The sequence below is a fragment of the Ambystoma mexicanum genome, chromosome 4p, assembly GCF_040938575.1.
Source record: "Ambystoma mexicanum isolate Mex_15411 chromosome 4p, UKY_AmexF1_1, whole genome shotgun sequence".
Lineage (NCBI taxonomy): Eukaryota > Metazoa > Chordata > Amphibia > Caudata > Ambystomatidae > Ambystoma > Ambystoma mexicanum.
This window is the reverse complement of record NC_090927.1, coordinates 1,109,563,383-1,109,581,905: the sequence shown is the minus strand read 5'-3', so window position 1 is coordinate 1,109,581,905 and position 18,523 is coordinate 1,109,563,383. Positions and strand designations below refer to the sequence as shown.

Here is an 18,523-nt window from a genome sequence, read left to right as displayed (position 1 = left end):
GGGAGGGCCATGGTCAGAGTAAAGAGTAATGGGGTGTGGTCGCCCAAGTCCGTATCTATGTGGATCACATTACCGCAGGCTTGCTTCCATCCATTTTATACATAGAAAAAAATCAATCCTAGAACTATTAAGACCCCTCTTCCAAGTGTGTTTGGGTAGATTCGAGTTAACCAGGTGGTCCAACATCCCCAAATCTCCTGCCATCACAATATGATCACCAAAACCCTTCTCATACCAATCCTCCAAAACCTCGCTGAGTGACTCCTCCGCTTTCTCAAAAGATACTTTCAGAGGGTTCCAATAAAGATTCAACAATAAAATTGGCTCTATTACATTTTCTAAGTGCAGTACAATAGCCAAAGGCCAGTCACTACTATAAATCACTCTACATTTGAGCCCCATATTACAATCAACAGCAGTGATTAAACCGGCACTCGGTCTGCCTGCTATACCCCTAGAGGCCGGGTGAAAAAAGTATGGAAACCTTCCATATGAGTTTTGTTGAGCATCATAGTTTCTTGAAATAAATAGATACCTGGGAGAGTACAAATCAAATGATTAATCAAAAATGTGTACTCCCACACGTATTCCATGAGATGATCTCAATTTCAATACTGTCGGGGACAGCCTGGCCCCTGTCTAAGGGTCTCTAGGGTTTTAAGAGCTGGCTTTAGCCACGACCGGTCCTGGCCATTATTTAGCAAACTGGAGATCAAAGTCAGGACCGATTCAGAGTTTATAGATGGATTGGAGGCCGAATGTGTTATTTGTTCCACTGGAGTATTCACAGGTTCCTTATATACCAGGAAACAATCAGCCTTATTAGTATTAGCTAATGTTAACAGGCCAAAACCCAAAGACTCGAGATTTCTTCCTTGTGGTCAGACCATGTCGGCCGCCACTGTCCGAATGGAAACTGCTTACCATTCGGTGGTTATGTGCTGGGAGAGCTATTGCATCTATTTAGTCAGTTGTTATAGAACAAAGTAATGGGATTTTTTTAAAGATGTTTACAGGTTAGTTCTATTCGGGTTTGCCACTTGGTCAGCCTTGTTATTAATCCAGCCGATAATTTTCCCTGTATTACTCACCAAGACTGGTTGTTTAGGTACTGCCCACTCCTTGTCATTTGAGGTATGTGGTTTGACTATCGGTATCTCCTGCGTATTAACGCCTAGTATATTTATTGAATTCTTGGGTGTATTATTAGAGATCGGTCCACTTTGTTTAGTATCCATAGGCTGTATCCCACTAATCAATAAGGCACTTGGGGGAGTTACAGGGACCAATAATTGAGGGTTCAACACTGGCAATGTACTCAGTTGTTGAGGGCCTGTGGAAACTCTAGCATGCTTAGTGCTAACTATTATCCCAAAGGCTGTCATCTTAGTTTGTTTTGTTTGTGGGCGGTCTTGTCCTACCTTAGGTTGATTTTCATCCCTGCCATCAGGAGTTAATTTTTCTTCTCTTCCTGTCGAGAGGCCCTCCTTGGTCCCTACCCCCGGATCAGGCCCCTCAACATTAATGGGTACATTATCACTACCGCTGCTACTCGGTCGCTCCTCTTGAGCTGGTATATTTCTGATCGCTTTAAGATTAGAGTTCCTCCCCTTAATTTTAGTGTTGGGCATGTTTTCTTCAGCATCCTCCCCCTTTTTTTTGCTTTTTTCCACCTACGAATAGGCGATTGAGGTACCTCGTTAATATCCTAGTAAGATATATTTAGGGGTGATTCTCCCTGTCTTTGAGATCTAGGAGAGTCCGAAACTACTTTGCTTAATTGGTCAACTAGTTTCTTAGTGTGTTTAGTTTTCTGTTTACACTTTACCCCCTTTTTTTGGCAGAGTTTAATGGACAACATCGGATTTTCCACTACTGATATTCAGAAACACCCCCTCATTAATGGGTTCCATAATGGGATCACGATTTACCTCCCCCTCTATTATTACCATTGCATCCAAAAGTGGGAAGGACTATCGGGAGCCCTAGATCTATCTGGTTGGTCACTATTCTCCACATTATTCCCTCCCGTACATAGGTTTTCTTCAGCTCTTACCCCTATATAGGATAAGGCTGGTCGTTCCCCTGAAATAATAAATTCCAGCAGTCTAGTAATTTTTGCATCCATAGTAGTCAACCTAATATTTTGTTCCTCCCGTAATTTATCAAATCGATTGGCCTCTTTAATATTTTGGTCATTATTCATTGTACCTTCCACAAGGCCTTCTAAAAAGGCCAAACATACAGTTAACTCGTTAAAGGCTGATTGTTGACCTGCCAGAGATCCACCCAAAGTTTCCTGTGTCTCACCCAAGGTTTTGAGGGCCAAATTCAAACTAATGTGTAAGTTGGACAAGAGGGGAAAATTATAGTCTCCCCCACCCCTGTTAATAGGGGATTGATGTTCGCATCTGCCCATAGATGTGGGTCGCCTATCTGGTATCTCTTGGTCGGAATCAATGGGTCTATCTACCCTTCCCGACCAATCTTCCCGTACCTCCCCACCTTCTGTTTGGGTGTTACCATCTTTCACACTAATGGGCGGATTAACTTTCTCTTTGTCCGGGACAATAGGTTTGTTGGCCTTGCCCCCTAAATGATCCGCAATGGTATTATTTTCTGTAGTTTTAGTTAGTTCTCGAGCGGCTGCCCCCTCTGAGAGACTCCTGAAGCCCTTCCGACTAGGAAGTAATACCCCTATCGGCATCTTCAAATCAGTAATTTCCTTGAGTAGATCCCCCCGTTGCATCCGCCATTTGCATAAATGAGTCATTCACATATTCACTACCCTCTCCCGGGATAAAATTGTATTTATTTATTATGCATTTGTAAGGTGCTTATATATCAAGAATTTGTGTTTCAAAGCGGCCAAAGTACATTGCAAAGTACATAAACAACATTTAGTATGTTACTTGTGGACCCTTACTTGGAAAATGTTTTTTTTGTGTGTGCAGTATAACGTTAAGTCAGTAATTTAGCAAACTGTAAAAATTAAACATGTGAAAAGTTTAAGGTAATTTAGGTTAATTTAGTGATTAAGTGTCCATATCATGCATGTATTTTGCAATCTGCGTAATTCATGCATTTTTATTTTTGGTTACGTCCTTTTTATTAATTAAAAAAAGTAACTGCTTTTAAATCACTGGATTTTGCATAATATACCTATTTGCATACACTGTGTTTTAATGTATAAGTTGTACATACATTTTAAACTGTTTCAAAACACAGGATTGAATATGGGCTTTGTTTTGTGCCACTTGATTGACATACACTTTCCATCTTTTTAAATGATGTGCTGTAAGTGTTTGTATGCATTTTAAGCTATGCATTCATACAGTTACAAGCACTATAATATACATGATGATGTTATTGTTATGTTGTGATTTATACCACGCACCGCTGCGATTTTAAATGGTCTCCAGGCACCCAGGCGGATCTGAAAATGAAGGGGGCTGGGATGAGTTAGTGTATGAAAGGGAAAAGCACGAGAGAGATTTGATGTACTGTTGGTAGTTTCAGTTCAGAAACAACGGTCACTGTGGGCTGGTATTTGTGTGGTGTTTGGTGGGTTGTTGTATGCAGGTGTTTTATGTGAATCTTGGGTGTTGTGGAGAGTTAGTATGTTCCCTGTAGTTTGGGGTGTTTTTTGTTTGTGGAAAAGGTATGCGTCTTGTTTGTATGCATTTTTAGATATGAATTCATACAGTTACAGGCACTATATTATACAAAAGTGTGCACATTTTCATATGTGTATATATATATATTTAGAAGAATACTGTTTGCGTATTTTAACTTCTGCTTATATACTGTGCGTAAAAGCTTACATTTTAATATATGCTTAGATACAGTTAGAAACATACTGTAAGCGTTCAGTTTGTATTAAATTATAAGCTTACTGTGCTGTCAGTGAGAAATGTACAAAATTGTAAGGTGAAAGTCTTTTACGATACATTTAAGCTAAATACGTACTAATTTCCCTTGTAAATATAAAATGCAAAATTAGAAATTTACCAACCTGCATCATGTCCTCTTCCCAGCATTTCTTCCATTTTCTCTACATGCTGTAATTGAAATTTTAAAAACGGTTATGTCTGAAAATAAGTTATATGTTGATGTCAATATTTGTTTATATTTTTTTAATTTTGTTATTCTTTTAAAAAGGTGTACTTATCTTTTAGCCGCATCCTTGAATGGTCTTGACGAAAGTGTGCAATTTTTGTGTGTACGGGCTTGCGCACAGTCCTGGCAAATGCTTTTTGTTGATAAAGATGTCCGGTGGAGTTTTTGTGTATCTGAATTGGCTGCCATTTAACAACGGAAGCATGGCAGCAAATTATGTGGGTGTGTATACTGCAGCATGGGCATGGTTTTAAATAAATGCTTGCAATTATCCCTCGTTTGCACGTGCAAATGTTTAAAAAGCAGTGCAGCAGTCATTTTGTTTCTCACCTTGGAAAAGGTTTGGTATTGTTGCACTTTAGTATGTAAAGCAACAAGCAAATGAATGTTTACTTATAGAGGTGTTTCTATTATTCAGTATGTATCGTGAACTTTGAAGCACATGAACTTTGGCGTGAGTACAAGAGCGTTTGCATATGCTAACTGGTCAGTAAATAGGTGCCAGTAAAAGTGAGTAGATGTATTGTATCTGAAGGATGTTAGCCAATAAGATAGCTCAGCCGGTCAGCACTCGTTGCTGCAATCTCTGCGTGATCTGTGGGTTGGGGGTTCAAATCCCGGCAAGTCCAACTCAGCCTTTCATCCTTTCGGGGTCGATAAAGGAGTACCGACTTTGGTTTTGCAGTAATTGTGATACATATGTTCTATGTACAGCGCTTTGCTAAAAGAGCTATATAAATAACCATTTGACCACTAGATTAGATATAGAATTTAGCATGGAGTCCTTGCCCCTCAGCACTGTTGCATCATAACATTGGCATACCATTAGGTAGTAATAGCTCCAGGAAATTAGGACTTTCATTAAACATCAAAAGACAATTCTGCTATCGAATCTCAAAACACACAATACAAATTCATGTATGCTTTACTATATAATTGGCTAGGTTTTTGTGATTTCAACATTTAAATATATACAGTGGCCAGAAATAATGAAAGGTGTATTCTGTCACAATGCAGAAAGCTGCCGCATAGTAATGATTTCCATACAGTTTTTTCACACATCGGCTGGATGTTGCATACATTTTACTCTCTTGCGAAGGAGAAAAGTCATTTTTACTCTCTTAAAATCACATTTACTCTATGTTTAAAAATAGAGAGTAAAATATTCCCACCTCAAAATCTAATCTGGAGCACTGGAACTACAAAAATCATTGTAAAATGAATCATGCTTGAATTTCTTTCAATGTATTTCACATTTTATGTTATGGCCTGCATTGCATATTTCATCACAACCTCACCAGTTACACTAAAATAATTTTTCAACGTGATTTGAGAACTTTGAAATGATTCAGGCAATCGTTTATTTTTTTATCTTATGTGATTGAAGGCATACTCAGTGTTGTGCATTAATGTTTTTGCAATAAAATAAAACATTTCTTTCAAATGAATCGATTTACAGGGGTGAGAAAATGTTCAGCTGTATCTGATTGGCACTGTAGCGTATGCAGTAGTCCTATGCTTTCACAGTAATAGTGTTTAGTTAATTTCACATTATAAAATGTGGCATATGTTAAGCATGTACTTGCATGTATGCAGCAATGCAATAAGTAAGGTGTGTGTGTTCGATGCAGTACACATTTGGTATAGGGTGTATGCAGTGGTCAAATGTGTGACTGAATCTTATGTGTACCATTGTAATTTTAAAACCAGCAAGCTGTTTGTGTGTTTCAGTACACGCTTGGTATGGTGAAAAGAGTAAACTCCCCTTATGTTTTTATTTGGGCATTTTTATATCCGTAAACTGTTGGTTTGTGTTGGTCGCAAAATGGGGTTGGTATGGTAGTGTATGCAGGATTTTATATGCCCCAGTGTAATCATTAAGTGTTTGCTCTGTGTTTCACGCAATACACAGTTGGTATTGTAGCGTGTTGTGACGTATGTTTGTTTATATGTAATATGCATTTCATGTTTCTGCATAGCTGCTATCTTTGTGCTTAAGTTCTTTTTGGAAAACATGTTTGTCACTTCACATGCGTCATATGTAGATGCAGTTTGTTTTTCACGCAGTACTCAGTTGGTATTGTAGCATGTAGTGGCGTATGTTTAATATGTACATGTAATACGCAGGTCATGTTTCTGCATAGATATTTTATGTTTACAACCTATTCTTTCATTGCAATGTTTTTTTATGAACGCGCATGCGTCCTATATAGATACATTTTCTAATGTTAATATCTTACAGTTGGACAATATAATTTGTTTTAATTATTTTAGTGCACCAATTCATTGTAATATGTTTGTGCAAATAACGCTTAATGAATAAACAAAATGCCCATCTATCCATTTTGTCCGGTTGAACAAACTGATATTCATTTTATGCTTCTATGCCCCAAGTAGGGACAAATTATGGTTGCAACCCTTCTTCCACTAGTGAGGGCATGAGCAAATAGACAGTGCATTATAGTAATCACATACCGTAAAAGAATAAACAGACCCATCAATGGCACAGGAACTTGAAAGTAATATTAAAACTACTCTCCGTATCAGAGCAAAGGAAACGGGACAACAAGTGTCTTTATTTAACATGTCAACATTTTTGATTTTCGCACTGAAGGTCATTTTATGATAAATATTTTATTATATTGTGGTTTGTATACTTACCACTATTTTGAAATGTTTTAATTTTTTAGTTTGTTACGTTTATAGTACTTTTTACCAAAATAAAGTACTTCATCACTGATCCAATCTCCATTGCTCTTGGGTTGGGGACTGAGGTGCTTTCCATCAGTTGACAACCTCACTGTTCTAGGTTCCTGGTTCTTAGAACAACTTCCAGCATACGCTCCCTATTCCACAGTGAAATTGCACCCTTGTGGACCTCAGCCCACCTCCTCTAGTTTCTACTTGGCCCACCTACTAGGCTGTAATATCCCTGCTCTCTCTGACTGGAAGGGGTACCAGTTATACTGCCACCACCTTGGGTATAATATTATCTCCCACTCAAGGTCTTCTATCTGTCACCTATGTAAAGGGCGTTGACCTCCTTCCTACTGCTGGTCTGTTGTACTGTTCATTGTATTTCTCATCCAACCTCCCCACTCTTTCGCCTTCCAGTTTGTAATAAGCCTTCCTTGGGTTTTTTAAAAGTTCTGGCTCTACTTCCCAACAACTCTTCTCCTCTTCATGGTACTTTTCTCTTCCTCCAACCTCCTCCCTCCTCACTCTTTCTCTCGTTCTCTCCCTGATGACACATTCCTCTTTCTCCAACCTCCTTCATTTTCTCTGTTCAACCACTATCTCGCCTCCTGTTATGATATGATATGGCATTTATAACGTGCCTTATACACAAGTGTTTCAAGGCACAAAGTTATTCTCAGTACTTCTCTCTCTCACCACTCTTACAAACTCCTTCCTCCAACTCCTCATACTGCAAGATTGAACTGGCTGCTTTTTTAGTTAGCGTTCCCCTCTTCTCTGAAGCTGCTTGAGGATATTTTGCAATCGTGTGTACTGATGATTGGGCTTTCTTGTGATTGGACCATGTTTTGGTGGTCATTCGGTTTGAAACAAGCCGGAATTGAGATCACATAATTATCTACCACCAGCTTGAATTTTTGTGAGGGCATGGACATGTGTGGTATTTTCTTCCATCCCCTTGAATTCCTGTTGCCTTTGCCTGTTTCAGTCAGGAAACTTCTGTTCTGTCAGTATTTATAGCCAGGAAATCTACTAGTAAGTAGTGGAATTTGCCATGTACTGTATGTCTTTCTTGCTCTGCAGTGCTAGTAAAGTTGAGGAAATGGTGTTTGTTAGGTTCTCGCTAAGACTGCACAAATAATTGATCGGGGGCACTTTGTAACCACAGGACTTTGGTGAACTGCACAAATGCACGTCAGTGTCGGATGTATCCCTTTGCCTCCACATCGAGGCAGTAAATGTATTTCAATGCTGCATGTTTGGGTTTGGCTAGTGGGCTCTCCTGGTTTGTCAGCCTGATGAGAAGTTGTCTACTTGTGGGGTTTAGCTGTCCCGTTGTCTGATCCCTGGCATAAGTGTAGTTAATTGTGTATGAGTGCCCATGTGTCTACTCACTTGGTAGTCCTGTGTATTGCTACAGATGATGGGAGAGGTAAGCTATCTGTGACGACCACCTACCTTATAACTGGGAGCCAGTGAGGATGGTCAGGGTATCCCCCATATATGCTCTGGTCCCTGCATCTACTACATTGGAGGGCACCCGGTCCAGTTGACCACGCTTCTGTGGGACACTAGGGCACTTTGTTAGAGCATGTACAAATATCTACAAGCCCTTCTTTTAACTCCATAAACAGAACAGTACAGCATACAACAAAGGCAATCACTTCGTTCACATCCTTCCTCCAAGGAAGAGTTATGCGCATCTTCTCTGACCAAGCAGCCGCAATCCCAGCCACCATCCAATTTGGAGTCCCGCAGGGCTCTTGCCTCTCCCCCACCCTATATAACATATGATATGATATGGCATTTATAACGCGCCTATACACAAGTGTTTCAAGGCGTGACGCAGCAAGGGGGGGATAGAGGGAAGACAGAGACAACGATCCTACTAGGCCAAGTGTCATTCAGATCACGCAAGTGCAGGGGAAGGGGTAAAGTGCGGGGTGGGTGGGGGGAGAGGACAGTGCAGTACATGGGATAAATAGAATAAATAAACAATAAGAGAAGTATGGCCAGCTGGTGGCAAGTGCACGGGAAAGTGCACACAACCGGTGTCAAGTGCTGGTGGGGGTCTGTTGGGATACAGAAACAATCCTCAAGTGCAGGGGTTGCCAGGGAGGCAGTGCAGGTGTGCGACTGGCGGGGGAGGGGACCTGGGCCCGAGATCAGAGGGTGGCCAGGTAACCAGTGCAGTTTCAGCCAGGAGTTCAGCAGGGGAGAGGGGGGGAGAAAGCAGAAGCAAAGAGAAAGGTTTTAAGGTGCTTCCAGAACGGAGATGGTTCTCCTCAAGTTTCAGGGAGGCAGGGAGGCTGTTCCAGAGGGAGGCCCCAGCCGAAGAGAGACATCTACCTCCAACGCGTTGCTTGGAGAAGCGACTAACCCTGAGGGAGTTGGAGGCGGATGAGCAAAGGGCTCAAGAAGGAAGAGAGTTGAAGGTATTAAGGCCTCAGAATGCCTTGTGGTCAGTGCAGAGGGTTTTCAGTCCTGGGGAGATACGATCACTGGGCTTGAGGCCAAGGACAAGTCTCGCAGTCCTGCTCTGGATGAGTTGGAGAGGGTGGAGACAATAGTCCAGCCTAGAGAGAACCAGAGCTCTGGAGACAGTGAGCTTCTGGGGGAAGGAGAGGGAGGGAAGAATACCTCTGAGGAGGTGCAGCTGGTAGTGTGACTTCTTAGAGACGTCAGAGATGTGAGGAGAGGAGGAGAGTGTGGAGTCGAAGATGACCCTGAGGTTTTTAGCCTCACAGGTAGGCGCAGTACGAGGGCACCATCTCCCTTTTTAACCTACTTGACTCGCTCAGCATCATGTACACCAACTATGCTGACGATACTCAAGTACTCATTCCCTTGTTCGGTAACTATGAGGTTGACTCCAAAACCATTAATTCCATTTATAATACCATCCACACATGGACGGCTGAAAACTGGCTCTGCCTCAACGAGGACACGACTGAACTACTACTGCTAGCCCCAACCGACTCTCGCATCAAACTTGACGACCAGTACCTATCCTTCACCATAGACAATACTATTATCCTTGTTTACCAATCAGTCAAAACCCTAGGAGTCTATCTAGATGCCATTGCCATAGCCTTAGTAGGCTCCAGGCTACACTACTGTAATGCCTTATTCACATGAACATTGGCGAAAAAATTGGCCAAACTCCAAACTGTACAAAATAACGCTCTGCACGCTGCCTTGGGCATCCCCAAAAGGGAATACATTACAGTATTCAAGCAACACGCGCATTGGCTGCCTGTTCACCAGCGCATCCTCTTCAAAACCATCACGCACAAATGCATACACCACCAAGCAACCTCATACCTTTCACACAGAGCCACCCTACACCACACATAGAGACCTACAAGAACACCTTATACCAACCTACTGCCCGTTCCAAGAATCAAACGTGCCAGAGGAGGGGGGTGTAAGCTTCTCGTTCATTGCCGCCAAGCACTGGAACTCCCTGCCACGGACCCTCGGAGCTGAACCCTCTCCTCTAATCTTCTGAAAAGGAATCAAAACCAGACTGTTTGCCTAAACCACCTGCCTCATAATGCCACACATAGCCATCTGATCTTCGATGACCAACACAAGTTGCCTACTTACTCAGAACGATTTGTAAGGAATATACATGTGTCTAATTACTCAATGTCAGATAAACTTAGCTAGGGGCCTATGTAACCAAGCCTCCAACCAATTCACAATTCATACCTGCAAGTTTGGGCTAATGTAACCTAGAGCCCATATGTCTGTATACCGTAACTAAGACATCATCTTGTAACAGCGCCTCGATGCCCCCGGGCTGTGTGCGTGCTATATAAATGCAAATAAACTAAATAAAATTAAGTTCTTTGGGTGTGCAGATTCCCTAAAATACATGGATGTAGATTGCCTCTAGGCTACCAGAATCATGCAACAGTATGCTTGCAAGCTTTAAACTTTGAACAGTGTGTTTCAGTTTTAGGTCGTTGTTACTGATAAATCTTAACTGTTGATTAACAATGAAGAAGTGGGCAAGGGGTTTGCATGTAGCCTGCATGTCTGCTTCCTTTTCAAAATGGAGTATCTAAACCTCTACACTACTAGTGCTTTGCTGACAATGTGTGTGCAAGTGTACATGAACCTAAAACAGAGCTCAGTAAGTGACAATGTACTGAGCACCTGCTTGGCTGCGGTTCCAGTGCCTACTTTGAAGAATCTTCAGATGTCCCTTATCCCGTAGGTGGAGACATTTCCCATGGGGCCAGGGTGGTGCGTCTACAGTACAACAATCCTCTTGGGGTGGTGCACTGGGGGTAGATCACATGGGAGGGGAAGCCCCTTATGGGGTTAAGGACGACTTTACCCAGAGAGCGAGGTATACTGCATATAGGCCACCATCTCCTTAACTGATGGAACAGACCCATCGGATCAATTGCCAAACAATACGAACATGTTATATTGTGAAGTCAGTCCAGCTAACACAATATACAGAAGGAAGCCTCAGGATAATCTGATTCCCCTGCCCTGTACCTTTAACACATTTACTGGGAGGAAGATGATGACTAGGAGTAGGAGGATCACTCAGCTAAACTATGTTGAGCGGTCTAGTCCTTCTCAGTTGCTCATTGGATCAACGAGATACAAAATAGACGAGGGAAACCAAAGAGAGGAGAGAGATCCTCCAGACAAGTGCTGTTGGGGAAGCCAAACCCGGCAACTCTGAAGCAGGGAGCAGAGACACTGTGCACGTGCACAGAGCAGGGAGAGCGACCGACCGACCGAAGGCCACGACCTGGTAACTACGACTCTCACTTCTGAGCAGCCTGTGATGCGTCCCATGGTACCTGCAGCAACAGCAAGCCGAGAGGAAAGAGCGAGACAGACACGGAGCGCCACCGAGCAGCGCCGAAGCCAAAGGAACCTGAAGGTTACCAGAGCCGCGAGAGGGTGTCCCATTGCCCAGAAGATGCGAACTGAAAGCAAAGGTGCACAGGCTGGCAAGAAGGGACAGGAGGTCCGTGGAAGCCGGGAGAGATAGAAGGCACACTGGACGAGAGGGTTGGGAAGCCTCTATGGCAGAGAATACCGTGGACTAACACCCTGAGAGAAATACTGACGGAAGGTTGGGTATCCTAACCACCGGAGAATCCAAAACGTGAGAAAATGTACCTTGGCAGGAAAGTGAACCAAGCTACCGGAGATTGCGAGTCTGGGACCTGCACCCATATTTGAAACGGAGAGTCCGAGACCCTGAAAAGAGAAAACCCATCCTTGGCATTAGAGTAAACAAAGGTATCAAGGAACTGCATTGAGTCTGGGACCGGCACCCATATTTGAAACCGAGAATAAGAGGGTCTGGGACCCTGAAAGAGAAAGGAATAAACATAGAATAAAATATAGACTTGACATGAGAGTGAACCAAGCTGTCAAAGAACTGTACTGCATCTGGGACTCACACCCATATTTGAAACATGGAATAATAGGGTCTGGGACCCTGAAAGAAAGAGAAGGAATTACTGAAGAAATCCATGCTTGCTAGGGAGTAAACCTAGCTGGTTGCAAACAAGCACGGCGAGTCTGGGACCCGCACCCATATTTGATTCTGAGAATAAAGTGAACTTTATACTACAGGGTTTGGGACCCAACAGAAAGAGACTCTTAGAAACTGTCATACTCTCCTGGATAGTATATTTGTGAACCAGGCCTACCCAGGGAATAAACAAGGAAGCAGGTTTCAACAGGAAGCCAACTACTTTTGAAAGAGTGGAAAAGCCAGGAAAAGGACGACAGCTTTCCTGGTGGAATAAGTATTGTTCCTCAGGAGCCAATTTCTTAGCTTGTGAAGTGGAACAAGTAAGAATCCAGGGTGAAGGAGTAATTCCCTGGATATTGGAACAGCGTATCTTTGGAAGAGAACATTTCCTTTTTATTATTACGACCATTGGCATTTGGAACTTTCTTTTGATGAAGGAGTTTAAACCTCACCCTTTTAGAAGAGAACAACCTTACACTTTAGATTTATTTTATTAGAGTTGGTGTCGGAATTAGGGTTTTTGGAAATGACCGCGACTACCATTTCATTTGACATCGTGACCGTTTCACTAGTTGTCTTTGAGGCAGAGAAACCCCTCTTATCACTAGGGATTGGGAAGCATGTTCTCCACTCCTCAATTTACTTTTATAAAGGTTTATGACCAACATCATAACACCTACGTGTCAGACCTCTTCTTTTACATGTGTACACTACACTACAGAACATTAGGTAATCTGACATGTTAGGTATGGCTAAACCTTAGTGTGTAGTGTGGCGACAAGGAATGAAGAGACTGACCAAGTGGTGCCATGGTGACTGCTGTAGACTTATTAAATGATAAGCCAAACCTATTTAACTCTAAGGGGATTTCTCTTCCTAAACTAAAGAAACTCGGGTGCTGGTCAGTGCGTTTGTATGATTCGAAACAAAAAGGCACCGTCCTAGTCACAAAAACTCCTACACTATCCCTGTCACTACAACCAAATACCATAAAGTTAATCTACTGTTCATAATCCAGGAGAATGACTCTCTTCTCCTTGATGTAAAGTGTCCAAACACCTTTCCGGTTCATTAAATAAAAGTTCTGGAAATATCTGGGTTCTCAAACCAATAGAAAAGTACACCATTTCATAAAGTTCTAGTGGGCTAGAAGAATGACTCCCTTCTCCTAGCTGGTTGCCTAATGTCTCCCACAGTCTCAATAAGGTGTGTAGTTCCCTTAGGGAGGTCTTCATAAATCCTTACATTTTGTATAACTCTTGATCTGCCGCCACTGTGACAATGAAGCTGTTCCTGGAGTCCCCCTCGAATTTCCAGCACTACATCTTTGTGATACTGGCCTGAGAAGTCGATCACAAAATGTTTTACGATTTCCTCTCTTCCTTTATGATTTACAGTATTGAAACACAATTCTGTTGTATGAAGCGCCTTACAAATGATCAATAAAATAAACCTCCTGGCCCCCTCCTGGATTTGTACCTGTTCCCGTAACCTTCTCCCCGGAAACACTTCACCGGTTTGCCAGGGGTCGCAGGTTTACACTTCTTACCTCAACTTCTTCCTTTAGTTTTCTGTGCCACGCCTCTCTCCATCTCGAGTTATCGTGGGCCGCTTTGGCATAGCTGTTGGACCATGTGGTCCCGCTGTGACAGGTTACTCCTACATGGTCTGTCGTTCTCTTCTGACAGTAACCTGCGTGGCTTTGCTGTAGGAGGTCTCCTCACCATTGTCGGACCAAACGATCCACCCACTTCAGGTTATGCCACCACCTCTCTGTCTCTGCAAGTTTATTGCGCTTGTTCCCAACCGACTTGCAAGACACTTCTCGGGCGTTCCACAATTTCCCTTCTCTGCATTGGAGGCGACCCTCACTGTTGTCTCCCGAAGCCTTGCACCAGCTGTCCAGGCTTCAATGTGGCCTCCAGTTTACCAGAATCGAACACGCTATTGCCGGACGGGTCGGAGGATGATGAAGAGTACAGTCCATCTTTGCTGTTCAGTTTAAATAGCAGGCACACCCCGGCTTAACGTCCTTCCAATTGAAAGCCGCGGTTCTTGCTTTTGTCTCGCTCAAATGTACCATTTTTGATCGCCTCTTCGTCTCAGTACTTTTTTCATCAGATTGATTTGATGTTTCACAGTAGCACTGTGAGAAACCTGAGGGTGTTCTCACATCTACTTTCCTTGGATCCTCTGTGCAGGTGGCCTGGGAATGGCCATCATTTTTAATCCTAACCCCGGAGGCGGACAAGCGAGGGAGGATCAACTGGGTGGAGGGTCCGTAAGGATTGGGAATTAAATCCTCTCAGACGAGACACAGTATTCCACATTTTCCTTCCAGGAAGAAACTTGTGTCCGAGAGGCAGTTATGAGATCTTGTTCCCCGTGTTCCATTGGCCAAGAACAGGACAGGAGCTAACAGTCCAGAAGTACCAGAAGGAGGAGGAAAAGTGTTGAGGGTGGGGTGCCCTTGAGCGAGACATGGTATCGCCCTTTCCCTATTTTCGACCGACCTAACCCTCCCCATCTTCATGGGCTGTTATAAGCCAGTTCCCCTCCTTTTGCTACACATGACATTGGACAGTACTGGGACGAAGAAGACGCCACTAAAAGCAATGAAGATTACACCTTTTCACCACTTTAGTAATGGGACGAGGAAGATGCCTGCTAAGAGCTGTGTGGGCTAGGCATGTCCCTTTGATTGTGGTCAGGCAGGGCGAATTGGACATCCACACCTGCAGCCTGTCAATGGGCTGCCGGTGTATATAATCAGACCAGCCCAGTACGGTACAGAGCGACAAGAGCAGCTGGGAGACCTGTGTGGGAGAAATCACCAGGAGACCCTGCTACCGAGGAGGCAGCCATGGTGGGACCGGACGAGATGCCAGGATGGGGACACTGTGTCCAAAAAGTGCCTCTCTGGAAGCTGACGTGCAGAGGAAGACATGCCAGTGAGTGCACTGGAGGATGCATGAGGGCCGAACTAAATGGAACTTTAGAAATTGCATGAAATAATTGTCTATTGAATACCAAACTAAATGGAACTTTAGGAATTACATGAAACAAAGTTTCTTAAATGACAAAATGGAACTTTACAAATTAAGCAAAGCACAGCTTTTTGAATACCGAACTAAGTTGAACTTTGAAGACTAAACTAAACAAAATTAATTCTTGCGGAATACCGAAGCTATTGGAACTTTAAATACAGTGAAACCAGGGCATATTGTGAACCGCTCGAAAGATAACTTTATAATTTTGCGGCATGAATCCTTAATGAACACTAAATGGAGTGGAATACTGAAATTAAGCATTCTAAGGGTGGAATGGAGTAAACCCATGCATTTTAAGATCCTTTATCATTGATGTGATGTTATGGATGTTTTATTGTACAGCACTCCTAATGCACATGTGCACTTCATTAAAAATCAAAATAATTGACCATTACTACCTTATTGGTTTTTGCTCTGAGTTGCAATGGAAAGTTTAACAACAATCTCCAGCAACTGATTTATAATTAATCTATTTGTACACACTGAAACTGCCCTAAATGATCAACATGATGTACGAGTGATAATTAAAAAAGAAATTTTATATTGCTTTAAATGTCATCTTTTGTTTTTGTTTTTACAAAGGATCTGCTTCCGTATCATCTATTCATTTTAACAAAAGCACTGATGAAACTCATGTGCCACCACCTGTTCCTCCTCGCAGACGACCAGAGTCTGCCCCAACAGAATCTTCCCCATCAAAGGTAAAGCAACACATTTTCTTTTTACTTAAATGTAATATACTTTACTAGATATTAAACATGCTCTTTAGATTTTGTTATGATTCAGTATTCATGTTTTTTTTCTAACCTAGTGGTTTGAGCATAGTGTACCCTCAAGGAATTTTGAATGGAAGTCTGTTGTATAATTCATTTGAAAATCACCTAGTTGTTGTGCATTTTCTGGCTTTCAACTCTGAAGAAATGTCTGTTATAGGTTTCTTATAACGTCCCTAAGTTTGCTACTCAGAATAATGTCTTGGTTTGCTACTGCTTACCTTCCTACATCCATTTTACATCACACATTTTCTAATGAATTCTCTCCTCCCACGGATCCCTCATCCATGATATCCCTATCTGAGCGCAGCTGTTCTCTGGAAACTGTTCTGTTGCCAGGGGGGGGATCAGTGTGGCTCAGCGTCGGCTCTGTCCGATGCTTCTGTGTGCCCCGCGCCGGACATGACGTCTGGGTCAGTATATAGCGGGTTGTAACCTCAGTTCCTTTATTCTGCACACTTTGTTCACTGATCGGAACACGCTTGTGAAGCTTACCTATTTTTCTAATATGCCATGCATACTACATGGTTTTGCAGCGGTCCACGGATTTGCTACTGTGTTGCATCCTACCACTTATCTAGCCTGCCTCTGTTTTGAATCTTCCTGCGCTCTAAGGTTGTGCTACTGTGTTGATTCCTGCCATTCTTTTAAATCCTGGTGCGCTCTGAGGTTTTTACTACTACGTTGAACCCTGCCATTGTTGTAAATCTTGCTGCGCTCTGAGGTTTTGCTACTGTGTTGAATCTGCAAGTGTTTTAAATCTTGCTGCGCACTCAGGATTTGCTATTGTGTTGAATCCTGCCACATAGGAACCCTACCATCTTGCTGCGCTCTGGGTTTTTGCTACTCTGTTAAATCCTGAAAATGTTTTAAACCCAGTTGCGCGCCTGAGGTTTTGCTACTGATCAAGCAACGACATTCGCCTGGAACTCAAACCATACCTTAAGAAAAAACTTGGAGGCACCTCCTTCTACCACTTAGCCGCAAAAACCTGGAACAACATCCCAAAAGAAATGGGAAACACTGAAGATCACCTAAAATTCAGGAAATTGCTAAAAACCTGGCTCTTCAACACCACAGACTAAATCTGGAAACCAAACCAGAAAAAGGAGGACTAAACCGGAAAGGACGCGGACATCCCCGACCCGAGAGTGTAACTCCCACGGCACCTGGACGGGTGACACTGTATAGACTGGAACACAGGCGGCACGCACAGAGACTGAGTCAACTACCCCAGACAATCCCACCAACACTTTCCCCCACCACTTAGTTACCGCCAGGTATCACAGTGGTGTGGAATTGTCGAGATATTGGCAATCACCACAATACCTGAGAGGTTGACATTGGCAGGTGCACTGGCCACAGGAGTATGAAGGGAAGATAAGGGGAGCTATAAGAGAACATGTTAGAGGTGGGGGGCCAGAGGAGTAAGGAACCTGTATGCCAGTCGGACCCAGATCAGGACAGAGCCGCATCAGGGGAGACTACGTAAGCCAAGCGCCTCAATTCAGGATAGAGACACAAACTAACCAACCCTACTAACAATTTCCCTTTCTGCATATACCTCTCAAACTCCAAACAAAACAACCAAAACCTACAGCACAACAAACCGCACAAACTTCACTACATTGCAACAACAAAACAAAAACACACATAGTCTTGCACAACAGTACACGACGACTACCGGCCGCAAACACCCCAGACCCAGCCAACGGACCCACCGGGCTGAGGCCGCCAACAGCACATCACTGCTCTCTTGCACTTTTCCTGCTTCCTCCCACTAACTCGACCTCCCCTCCTCTTTTAGAGCCGCCAGAGCGCCAGGGGACCACTCCGGTGGCGATAGTGCGCGGTACAAATGTCCTCTAACATTAACATAACTGTGCTGAATCCTGCAATTGTTTTAAATCATGCTGCACTCTGAGGTTTGTACTACACTAAACCCAGACTCTGTTTTAAGCATTTTAACAGTTTTTGCCATTGTGTTGAATCCTGCCACATAGGAAGTTTACCACTGTTTTAACTCTTGCTGAGCTTGAAGGTCCTGCCACTGTTTAAATCTTGCTGCGCTCCGAGGTTCGGGTACTGCGTTGAACCTTGCCATTGTTATGAACCACAAGGCATAGAAGTAGCCGCCTGCAGCTACACACAGGTAAGGTACCGTCACCATAAAAGGTAAGGTTGCTTTCTCTAGGTAACACTCTTCATCCACAACAACCACTAAATCAGGCCTTGCTTTCATCTGACTTTGTTGTACTGTTACATCGCATTGTTTTCCCCCCTCCCCCCCACACAGTGCATTTCTGACGTAAGGCTGCCTACTTCTTACAACCCCATAGTACTGTGCCACCACAGGGAGGTTTTTC

At 43.1% G+C, this 18,523-nt stretch overlaps 1 protein-coding gene across 1 annotated transcript in view; it reads left to right on the top strand.

The window, feature by feature from the left end:
• SOS1 (SOS Ras/Rac guanine nucleotide exchange factor 1) overlaps window positions 1-18,523 on the top strand; it is a 2,649,334-nt gene that overhangs the window by 2,467,157 nt on the left and 163,654 nt on the right. Inside the window, exon 21 of the mRNA XM_069606702.1 lies at window positions 15,967-16,085. Coding sequence (XP_069462803.1) covers window positions 15,967-16,085 — 119 coding nt within the window. The remainder of the gene's footprint in view (window positions 1-15,966; window positions 16,086-18,523) is intronic.